This window comes from Podarcis bocagei (assembly GCF_964188305.1).
Source record: "Podarcis bocagei genome assembly, chromosome: 1".
In the NCBI taxonomy this organism is placed as follows: Eukaryota; Metazoa; Chordata; class Lepidosauria; order Squamata; family Lacertidae; genus Podarcis; species Podarcis bocagei.
The window spans coordinates 4,997,917-5,010,421 of record NC_138125.1 but is presented as its reverse complement, the minus strand read 5'-3'; the positions used below and the strand labels follow the sequence as shown (position 1 = coordinate 5,010,421).

At 45.6% G+C, this 12,505-nt stretch overlaps 1 protein-coding gene across 1 annotated transcript in view; it reads right to left on the bottom strand.

Annotated features, from left to right (window-relative positions):
• The window catches only part of NID2 (nidogen 2), a 100,401-nt gene that overhangs the window by 58,435 nt on the left and 29,461 nt on the right, over positions 1-12,505 (bottom strand). Inside the window, exon 4 of the mRNA XM_081191170.1 lies at positions 2,820-3,529. Within this exon, the coding sequence (XP_081047296.1) occupies positions 2,820-3,529 (710 nt within the window). The remainder of the gene's footprint in view (positions 1-2,819; positions 3,530-12,505) is intronic.

The window sequence follows — 12,505 nt, the reverse complement described above, 5'->3', positions numbered from 1 at the left end:
CTCGCCTCCAGGCCAGGCGAGTCACCTGTGGACCAGGGCCGCTCTATGCCTCGGAACAGATAAAAGCCAGCCAGCCGCAGGCCCAGGTTGCGGGAGCAACATTATTGATTGCTAGTTCCTGCCTGAACCCTGTCCTGCCGGAGCTCCTGACCTCACCTGACTCCCTGCCTTGGACCCAGCTTCAGCTTTGACAGACTGCCTCCATACCACACCCTCGACCTCGGACTGGACTCGGACCTCGCCTCTCGGTTAGCCCCCGGGACCAGCACAGTCCCTGACCCTCTGTCTTCCTCTTCCCCACATCTCTGCGCACCACCCCAATCACACCATCAGGTCTGGCCAGATACGCAGCTGCCTCAGCTGACGTCTCTCAGCTGTGGGATATCCTGTTTCGTATGGACGGAGGAGGGCTGTGACCGCCGGGTTCCCTGCGGCCACTAATGGCTTCTTAATTCTTCGCACCGCAGCTCTTGAGAGACAACAATCTAAATATCCGCAAGCTGGTCTGGAATGAGATCGCTGAAGGGCCAGCTGTCATGGCAGGCCAACAGCTGTCTCTACTGCACACCCTGCCCCCAAAACCACGAAGGGCAGCATTTGGCGATTCTCTCTGCCTCTCTATCTATCGCTGTCTCTCTCAAATGCACACACTCTTCTGCAAACTCGTCCCCTGTCTCAGGACTAGAGGAGCTCATGCCTAAGGAGAATGTCAGAAGAGGCTGCTGGGTCCGGCCAATAGCCCATCTAAGTCCAGCATCCAGTGGTAATAATAATAATAGTAATAATGTATACCCCGCCCACCTGGCTGGGTTTCCCCAGCCACTCTGGGCAGCTTCCAACAGAATATTAAAATACAATAACCTATTAAACATAAAAAGCTTCCCTAACCAGAGCTGCCTTCAGATGTCTTCTAAAAGTCAAGTAGTTATTCATTTCTTTGACATCTGATAGGAGGGCATCCACAGGGCAGGTGCCACTACTGAGAAGGCCCTCTGTCTGGTTCCCTGTAACCTCACTTCTCACAGGAAGGGAACCGCCATAAGGCCCTTGGAGCCGGACCTCAGTGTCCGGGCTGAATGATGGGGGTGGAGACGCTCCTTTCAGGTATACAGGACCGAGGCCGTTTAGGGCTTTCAAGGTCAGCACCAACACTTTGAATTGTGCTCAGAAACATACTGGGAGCCAGTGTAGGTCTTTCAAGACCGGTGTTATGTGGTCTCGGCGGGCCACCCCCAGTCACCAGTCTGGCTGCCGCGTTCTGGATTAGTTGTAGTTTCCGGGTCACCTTCAAAGGTAGCCCCACGTAGAGCGCATTGCAGTAGTCCAAGCGGGAGATAACCAGAGCATGCACCACTCTGGCGAGACAGGCAGGGAGGGTCTCATCCTGCGTACCAGATGGAGCTGGTAGACAGCCGCCCTGGAGACAGAATTGACCTGTGCCTCCATGGACAGCTGTGAGTCCAAAATGACTCCCAGGCTGCACACCTGGTCCTTCAGGGGCACAGTTACCCCATTCAGGACCAGGGAGTCCTCCACACACGCCCACCTCCAGATGTCTGTGGGAAACTCTCAAACAGGATTCAAACACAAGACCCTTCCTCCCCTTCTGTGGTTTTCAGCAATTGATATTTCAGAAGCACTGATGCCTCCAGCCGTGGAGACATAAACAGCCATCCTGGCCATTAGCCATCAATAGACCTCTCCTCCATGAATGTGTCCAATCCACTTTTAAAGCCATCTAGGTTGATCGCCATTACTGCCTCCTGGTGAACTGAGTTCCACAGTTCCACTATGCGCTGCGGGCGAAAGTCCTCCTTTTTACCCGTCCTAAATCTCCCAACCTTCAGCTTCCCTGGATGCCTGTGAGTTCTAGTGTTAGGAGAGAGGGAGAGAAACTTTCCTCTGCCCGTTTTCTCTACTCCATGTGCATCATTATTTGATTTCATCTATTTATTGAATCCATTTACCGTATTTTCCGCTCTATAGGGCGCACCTGACCATAGGGCGCACCTAGTTTTCAGAGGGGGAAATCAAGGGGAAAAATATGATTCCCCCCCCCCAAGCTCTGGGAGCAGTGGACAGGCTGCACGCAGCCTGTGCATTCTCCCAGACCTTCTCCCTGCTATTGCGGGAGGTGGGGGAATTCCCCCATCTCCCGCAAAAGCCCACAGGAGGGAGAAGGGACTGACTCGGTCAGTCAGTCCCTTTTCCCTCCTTGGGGAAAAGCCCCCAAGAGAGGTGCGCTCTTTAAAGGCTGTGCGGCTCCTGCGGGCTTTTCTAGGAGGTGGGGGGTGCGTCGAGTGCCTTCCCGCTTCCCCCCCCCCGAGCCTGTGGAGCTGGCGGTGGGGGGAAGCGCTGCTTTCCCCCACCACCAGCCTCAAAGACCAGACACTCCTGGCTTCAGCAAAAGCAACGCAAAGCCTCCGGAGTGCAGGCTTCAGAGGCTTCGCGTTGCTATCGCTGAAGCCAGGGAGCCTGTATTCACTCCATAGGACACACACACATTTCCCCTTCGTTTTTGGAGGGGAAAAGGTGCGTCCTATAGAGCGAAAAATACGGTATATTCCTCCCTTCATCAAATGATCTCTGGGCGGTTCACACGACAAAAAATGCAAGACGGAAGCAGAAATAAATGGCGAAAACAAAATCAACAGAGCAATCATTCCCCCCTCCCGCAAACACAAGGCTGCAGAAGAATAATCAGCCAAAGGCTTATTAACGAAACTGCACTTATTGCATTTGAAATTAATTCTGCTGCCTAAGAATCTCCAGTTTCAGAGACTGAGGTCTGGCGTAGGAAGATGTTCTCAGGAACTTACCGTCCGGGTCAAAGGGGAGATCCTCGTCCACACCGACAACCCGTCTCCTGTGGCTGAAAGGAGGAGTGTCTGGGAAGCTTTCGAGAATAACTTCGCCCTCCGGGTAGTCTGGGAAGATGTCCGGGTCCGAAGGGTCACTCGTATCTTCTCCCTGCGGGGATAGGCTGCCCCCGTCTCCACGGCCCCTCAGCAGAACAGCCGTGACGGCCTCGATCGGGCTCTCGTACACCGGCGGCAGTGAAGGGGTCCTCGCGTTTTCTTCTACTACAGAAGGTGGCGTCAGTTGCTCCGCCAGGTACAGGAGGGCCGAATCTAGTTCAGAGTACGGAGGGAGGCTGCTGGGTGCTGAGTAGAGCGAGGTGGGCTCCAGTTCTGAGTCCAGGCTGGCGCCCGAGTGCCTTGGCTCGCTGTAGTCGACCTGCGCATCGGCGTTCGACGCAGCGCTGGGTCCCGGTCCGAGCGGCTGCCCAGTGGGCACCACGGGCAGGTACTCGAAATCGTCTTCGCTGTCGTCGTAAAAGGGATCCGCGTAGTCAAGGTTGGGGTCAGGGTATTCTGGCTCCAGGAAGTTGTGGCCGGTGGAGCTGGTCTCGGGGAGTTCCGGGGGAGCGGCGGGGAGCCCGCCGAGCGAGGCAGGGACCACATTGCCCAGCTGGGTGGCGCTGCCAATGTGGAATGCCCAGATGCCAGGGATGCCCATGTTGCTCAGCCTAAAGGAAGGAGGAAGAACAGGGCTTGAATAACCGTTAGGACATCAAGGGAGAACGGAGGTTGGGCACCACAGAAATTTCCCATTGACGGATTTTTAACCTCAAAAAATCGCTCAGCTGAACGTTTGTTTTCTCAGTCGAAGGATATTTAAAATCCCCACAGAGGAAATCAGAAGAAGTACCAACATTGGAGACTTCCGGTCGGTGCCAGCGCTTAATGGCGGTCCTACCTCCGAGCTCCGGAGAAGGACTGCTTCGCAAGTTCGGGTCTTACCCGCTACGGCAAGCGGGGGACCCCTAAAATCCCAGGCGCTGAAGCCTGAGAACAAGGAGACTCGGTGGGCACCTTTGCGCCCCCCGGTACCGTGAAAGAGCCTTTTTAAAGGCTACGGATCGACATCGGGAGTGAGCGCGGTGCTGAGAGTCGCTACCCAGCCTGCGAAGTGAAGCCGCGTCGCCATAAGCGGAGAGCGCCGATTCCTTCCTGAAAAGAAATTCGGACTGATTCCCCGTGAGTAAGAACTGAAAAATAACTGGGACTTTTCTTAATTTTAAAAATTGGGCTAAAAACGGGGGAGATTTAAACAAAGGAAGTCTGCCTCCCCCCGACCGCATGAAAGTGAAAGCAACGGAGCTCTAAACCTGCATCCGTTTAAATTCATCCTTTGATCAGCTAAACCGGACATTTAAACCTTTGATCTCCCCTCTAGCAAGCAGGGCAGAGGGGAGGCGAATTTGACCATTACCTGCATGACTTATTTGAAGGAAAAAACCTCTGCTATCTCATCTACTTGAAAGTTTGAAACGGTCTGCCTTCTTAGTACATTGAATTTCCTTCTATGGCCATTTTGATTTGCTCCCTCTAGAGGATAAAGTGAAGTCCAGCACGGCCTAAGACAGTGGAATTTTCCAAGGGAGAATAAATCCCGTGGGAATTGACCTTGACATGAGTGGGCCACAAGAAGAGATAACTACAAGAGCCAAGACCAAGCAACAACAACAGCAACAGCTGCAGCTGCAACAAGCAAAGAGAAGAGGTTCGATCTTAGGCGTAACAGCCGGACTAGCTGGAACAACAGGACAGGACAAAGGAGCAGCCATTTCTATGGAAGCTGTGACAGAAGCTTTGCTTAAGATAAACCAGACTCTGGAGTCTTTGACAAAACAGACTTCAGAGAACACACAAAAATTAACAGAAATATCAACAAGATTAAACCAGAATACAGAATCTATAAATAAATTGGTCGAGGAAAATGCCACCACGCGTCAAATTGCCGAAGAGGCCAAAGCCACAGCTGGAGAGACGCAGGAGAAATTAGAGCCACTTGCCAAGAAGGTCTATGAGCATGATGCAACCTTGGCCTTGTGGGAGTTACAGAGGAAAGAGAGAAACTTAAAATTAAGACTGATTCCGGAGAATGAAAGTGACAACCTTGTGGAATATTTGACACGGGAGTTTGCGGATTGCTGGGACCTGGAGGAAGACGATTTTAAAATCACAACTGCCTTTAGACTCGGCAAAAAGCAAGATAGAAAGACACCAAGAGATTGTTTGATCACACTCAGATCTAAGGAGGAAAGAGATAAAATTTTAGGACTACACTTTGGAAAACCCCTCCAAATTGGAAATTCAGCAGTACAGATTTTTAAAGACATACCAAAATATATCTTGGACTTAAGAAACTTCTACAAGGATTTGGTGCTTTTGTTAAAGAAAAATCAGATCCGCTTCAGGTGGGAATTCCCACAAGGACTGTCATTCGACTACAAGGCAAAGAAAGTGAAAATAAAGACAATTCAAGATAAAGACAAATTTCTGGCAAGATATCAGGAGGACCTACAGAAGGGGACTGTGGACGTACTTGCAGAACAGAGGAGAGCACTGGATATCCTGAATCTCTCGTTTGGACAAAAACCACCACCGTCAGAAGAAGAGCAACAACTTGGAGCTGTTGGAGGAGCCTTAAGAAAATAACAAGATGGCTCTGCAATTCCTTAGTTGGAATTGTAATGGACTGAATGGGCCTTTGAAGAGAAGACAAGTATTTCATATTTTGAACAGAGAACAATTGGATTTGATATGTTTACAAGAAACTCACATAACTAGAGCCCACAGGAGATTACTCACAAATAAAAGGTTAGGACAAGAATTTGTCTCATCAGACAAAGTTAAGAAGAGGGGAGTGGTAATATATGTGAAGGAGAAATGGGCTCCAAAAATGATATTTAAAGATGAACAAGGGAGATATCTGGCTGTGGAGATACAAGTACAAGGAGAAAAACTTTTAGTTGTTGGAATTTATGCACCAAATGAAGGCAAATCTGACTTCTTTAAGGGACTTCATGAAACTTTGACGGACTATCTGGATTATAATATGATAATCATGGGAGACATGAATGGCGTGGTCTCCACTAATATGGACAAGGCACAAAGACTAACAGTCACTAAAGAAGGGAGACTCCCCAAGACTTTTTTCGAAATGACAGAAAACATGGACTTGATAGACATTTGGAGAACAAGGAACCCTCTGGAGAGAGAGGGAACCTTCTTCTCCCAAGCAATGATGACCTGGACCAGAATTGACCAAATCTGGGTTACTAGTGGATTGGCTCCAAAGATTAAGAAAGTGGAAATCTGCCCAAAAACTTGCTCCGACCATAACGCCGTGAAGATGGAGATGAAACTCACAATAACTGGTCAATTTAGATGGAGAATGAATGACACCCTCTTTCGAGATAAGGAGATTCTCACGAAGGCCCAAAAGACCTTAAAAGACTATTTTGAAATAAATTTGAGGACTGACGTGGAGAAAAGAGTGATCTGGGACGCAAGTAAAGCTGTTATGAGAGGATTTTTGATTCAACAAAATTCAATAAAGAGGAAAAAACAAAATGAGAAAAAAGAGAAGATCTTGGAAATGATAAAGGAAGGAGAGAGGAAACTAAGAACAAAACCAAAGTCTCAGGACATTTTAAGAGAGATTAAGTTATATCAAACTCAATATATGGAATTGATGAACCAAGAGATTGAATGGAAGATAAAGCAAATGAAACAAAAGACTTTTGAATCAGCAAATAAATGCGGTAAACTTTTGGCATGGCAATTGAAGAAAAGGCAGAAACTAAATACAGTTACAAGCCTAGAGGTTGATGGAAAGAGTATATCTAAACCTAATGAAATTAGAAATTGCTTTCTAAGTTACTTCAAAAAACTTTACACCCAAGGCCCGCAAAATGAAGAAGATATAGACAAATTCCTTGGAAGATATGGATTACAAAATATCTCTCAGCAAAGTAAGATGGACTTGAACCAGAGAATCTCAGAACAAGAGGTAGAGGCTGCCATTCAGAATATGCAATTGGGCAAATCTCCGGGACCAGATGGACTGACTTCTAGATACTACAAATCGTTGAAGGAATGGTTGATTCAACCATTAAGAGAAGTTTGTAATGAGATCCTTGAAGGAAAAAGGGCACCTGAATCGTGGAAAGAGGCATATATCTCACTCATACCAAAGTCAGAGACTGAAAAGACCCAACTCAAGAACTACCGCCCGATATCACTCCTTAATGTGGATTACAAAATTTTTGCAGACATTTTGGCAAAAAGATTTAAAAGAGTTTTGATGGAGAAGATTCATAAAGACCAAGCAGGCTTTCTCCCTAAAAGACACCTAGCGGACAATGTAAGGAATGTAATAGACATTTTGGAAAAGCTGGAGGTGAATATAAACACTAAAGCAGTATTGATCTTTGTGGACGCGGAGAAAGCCTTTGATAATATCTCTTGGAGTTTTATGAGGAAGAATCTTCATGGGATGGGGGTAGGCCAGGGTTTTGAGAATGGTATGGCTGCAATATATTCCGAACAAAAAGCTAAGCTGATTGTAAATAATGTTGTGACTGAGGAACTTAAGATAGAAAAAGGAACTCGGCAGGGGTGCCCAATTTCCCCATTACTTTTCATTTCGGTTCTGGAGGTGTTGCTGAATATGATAAGAAATGACCAGCAGGTCAAAGGTGTGCAGGTCGGAGCTAAACACTACAAGTTAAGAGCGTATGCAGATGACCTAGTATTGACTTTGCAAGAGCCAAACACTAGTACGAAAAGGGTTTTAGAAATAATTCAACAATTTGGCCAGGTGGCTGGATTTAAGTTGAATAAGCAAAAAACTAAAGTCTTAGGGAAAAACCTAACAGATATGGAAAAGGAGAAGTTTCAGGAGGAAACAGGTTTGACAGTGGTTAAGAAAGTCAAATACCTAGGGGTTTATTTAACATCTAAGAATGTTAATTTGTATAAGGACAATTATGAAAAATGTTGGTCAGAGATTAAAAAAGATCTAGAAATATGGTCAAATCTGAAACTGTCAATGTTAGGCCGAATTGCAGTAATAAAAATGAATGTATTGCCTAGAATGTTATTTTTGTTTCAGACCTTGCAGATTCTTGATAAGATGGAATGTTTTAAGAGGTGGCACAAAGACATTTCGAAATTTGTCTGGCAGGGCAAAAAGCCCCGAATTAAATTCAAAATACTGACTGACGCTAAAGAAAGAGGGGGTTTTGCCCTGCCGGACCTAAAATTGTACTATGAGGCAGCAGCGTTTTGCTGGCTGAAAGAATGGATGCTCCTCGAGAATACAGACATCTTGGATCTGGAAGGCTTCAATAATGCTTTTGGTTGGCATGCATATCTTTGGTATGACAAGGTTAACAGTACCTTTAAAAATCACATTGTTAGAAAAGCATTATTTAATGTCTGGATAAGATACAAAGACTTATTGGAAAATAAAACCCCTAGATGGGTGTCACCAGTGGAGGCTAAAGCAGTGAAGAAACTCAATATGGAGGTCGGATGGCCGAAGTATTGGGAAATTTTAGAACAGGATGGAGACAAGGTTAAACTACAAAGTCAGGAGAAATTGAAGCACAAAGTAGAAAATTGGTTTCAATATCGCCAAATAATGGAAATTTTTAAACAGGATAGGAAAATCGGTTTCCAAGTGGAGAAATCAAAACTAGAGACCGAATTGCTAGAACCCAATACTAAGAATTTATCTAGAATGTATAACTTGCTGTTGAAATGGAACACACAGGATGAAACAGTTAAATCTGCTATGATTAAGTGGGCGCAGGATGTTGGACACAACATTATGTCAGATGACTGGGAATGGTTATGGAACACCGGTATCAAATTTACGGCATGTAATGCCTTAAAGGAAAACATTATGAAAATGGTATACAGGTGGTACATGACCCCAGTCAAGCTGGCAAAAATCTATCATTTGCCCGATAATAAATGTTGGAAATGTAAAGAGACTGAAGGTACTTTTTACCACCTTTGGTGGACATGCCCGAAGATAAAGGCCTTCTGGGAAATGATCTATAATGAAATGAAAAAGGTACTTAAATGTACATTTTCCAAAAAACCAGAGGCCTTTCTCTTGGGCATTGTCGGCCAATTGGTGACAAAGAAAGATAGAAATTTCTTTATGTATGCCACAACAGCAGCAAGAATACTCATCGCAAAGTATTGGAAGACACAAGATTTACCTACTCTGGAAGAATGGCAGATGAAAGTGATGGACTATATGACACTGGCTGAGATGACAGGCAGAATCCGTGACCAACGTAAAGAGATGGTGGAAGAAGAATGGAAAAAATTTAAGAGCTATCTTAAGGACTACTACAAACTCAACGAATGTTAAAATGTTGTGGTTGCTAGAAGTAACAGGGTACAGGGATACAAGGTTAGATAATAAAGGAGGACTAAGATGACAGAGATTAGAAAGTAACAACTGGGAGTTGCTAGTTCAAATATGGACACTGGGATGCAGAGAGGGGGGGTATGGGGAAGTCCAAGAAAAAAGGTTTATGAAAATATCTTTGAAAGTATTTTGTATGTTTGTTTTGTTTTGTGTTTGTTTGTTCTTTTTAAAAAATGCTGTAAAACCAATAAAAATTTATTAAAAAAAAAAAAAGAAGAAGTACCAACATTGAAAGACTGGAAAAATATTTTTTTTGAAATGATTGAATTAGCAAAAATGACAACAACAGTTAGAAATGCAATCTAATCAAAATCTCAAACAGGAATGGGAATGTGTAGAAGAATACATGACCAAAAGATGCTCCAACAAGAATTTATTGATATGTATAGACGGATTTCACAAAGTTAAGATAAGCTAAGCAAATATATAAGATTGAATGTCTAATCATTAAGATACAAAATTACCATCTCAATAATAAAATTACAAAATAATAACAAGGAAGTCACACACGGGTGGAGGGAAGACTCAGGGTAAGAAATAAGAAATGGATAAATGTGGGTACATAATGAAATGTGAAAATGTGAATTTACAAATATATGTATCAATATGTAAATCTTCATATATGTATTACAACATTAATAATAAATAAATTAAGTGCAAATAAATAAATAAATAAAATCCCCACAGAGCAACTATGCAGCAAGGCAGCCTGGGAGCCTTATCTGAAGTACAGAAGCAGGTGTGTTACATAAGATTAGTTTTGAGAATCTGATCATAGAATCAAAGAATTGTAGAGTCGAAGGGGGCCCCTCAGTGGTCCTCTATCCCAACCCCCTGCAACGCAGGCATCTCAGGCACCCCAAAGACTTTGCAATTAGAACAAGTAGGAGGAAAAAAACTCAAATACAAATAAAGTGGAAGTATACAAAATGAAACGTTATTTTCCATCTTACTGTAGGCTTTTCTTCATTTTGATAAACAAAAAAAATATTTTATGGTTTATTATTGTGTATATTTTGAATGAGGACACGGGTGGCACTGTGGTCTAAACCACTGAGCCTCTTGGGCTTGCTGATCAGAAGGTCGGCGGTTCGAATCCCCGCAACAGAGTGAGCTCCCATTGCTCTATCCCAGCTCCTGCCAACCTAGCAGTTCGAAAGCACACCAGTGCAAGTAGATAAATAGGTACCACTGCGGCGGGAAGGTAAACGGCGTTTCCGTGCGCTCTGGTTTCCGTCACAGTGTCCCGTGGCACCAGAAGCGGTTTAGTCCTATTGGCCTCATGACAAGGAAAGCTTTCTGTGGACAAATGCCACATCCCTCGGCCTGAAAAGCGAGATGAGCGCCACAACCCCATAGTCGCCTTTGACTGGACTTAACCGTCCAGGGGTCCATTACCTTTACCTATATTTTGAATCCCCTTCATGGATCCCTGCCTTGTCGTGGTGAAGGGGCTTGCCGTGCAGGGCCACCCAAGACAGACCGGCCATAGCTGAGAGATTAGACTACATGTGATCCACCTGGAGAAGGAACTGGCAAACCACTCCAGTATTTTGCCAAGAAAGCTCCATGGACATAAAAAAGGAGATGCTTTGAGAAGAAAGTGAGAGTTTCCACGGCATGCTCTGGTCCATGGTGGTCACGGAGAGTCGAACACGACTAAACAACAACAAGAGGAGGTTAAGGGGTGATATGATAGCCATGTTCAAATATATAAAAGGATGTCACATAGAGGAGGGAGAAAGGTTGTTTTCTGCTGCTCCAGAGAAGCGGACACGGAGCAATGGATCCAAACTACAAGAAAGAAGATTCCACCTAAACCTTAGGAAGAACTTCCTGACAGTAAGAGCTGTTTGACAGTGGAATTTGCTGCCAAGGAGTGTGGTGGAGTCTCCTACTTTGGAGGTCTTTAAGCAGAGGCTTGACAACCATATGTCAGGAGTGCTCTGATGGTGTTTCCTGCTTGGCAGGGGGTTGGACTCGATGGCCCTTGTGGTCTCTTCCAACTCTATGATTCTATGATTCTAAGTATTTTGAATAAAATATATATAGGGAGGCACCAAAATCTTTCCAGGGCTTAGGGCCTCTAAAGATCTTTCTCCAGCCCTGAGGAAGAAGGGTGAAAGCCCAATGGCTACTGATTGACAACCACCTTTTAAAAATAAAATAAAATAAAAAAACTTCAACATGAAGGGTGCGAATTCATGCAACAAGACCCTCCAGGCTCCCAGTGGGGCTGAGCAGCTGCCCCTGGGAAGCCTGCAAGCAGGACCTGAGAGGCAACAGCCCTTTCCTGCTGCTGCTCCTCTTCAGAAACTGGTATTCATATAGATTCATGGAACTGTAGAGTTGAAAGGGACACCCAGGGGTCATCTAGTCCAACCCTCTGCAATGCAAGAATCTCGGCTGAAAAATCCATGACAGCGGGCCATCCTGGAGCATACAGACTTTGACGTGGCATTAGTTCAACATTCACACTGTGCTTGGAGATTTGGGCGGGGGGGGGGGCAAAACTGAGAGGCAGCCTTACCGGCTGAGCTTACGGTCTAGTAAAGCATGATTCGGAGGAACGGGGGATTTTATGACAACCGACGAATCCCTTTGGGGCTTGGGACCGAGGAATCTCGGCGCGTGTAATTGCCTTGGCGTGATCCCCACCGACGAGCGAAAACAATGCGGTCCGACTCCATCCCACACTGGCGAAGGCTGGATATCCGTGTCGGATGGGTCGCTCGGATCATGTTACTAATTGCAAACAGCAGAAACAGCTCCGCTGGAGAGGAGCTGGGAAGCAGCGATGGGATCCGGGTTGGCCACACGATCAAAGGACCAGGGCAATGCAGATCCAGATCCCGGGGGAATTTGCTCTTCAGAGCTCAGCTTGGCAGACCTGAAATTCTCTTGCTCCTTCAATACCCCAAGTAGCATCAAATATATGCATGTAGTTCCTAAACAGCAACGGCACATGGCAGAATGCAATGCCCACTTTTCTAGGATCAGTAATGGAATAGGATGCCCATCTGTTGTGGACTCTCTAGTTGAGATTCCTGCATTGCATGGAATTGGACTAGATTAATGTCCCATCACCTCCTGGCAAATAGAAGGGGAAGAAATGGAGGCAGGGAGAGATTTTACTTTCTTGGGCTCCATGATCACTGCAGATGGTGACAGCAGCCACGAAATTAAAAGACACCTGCTTCTTGGG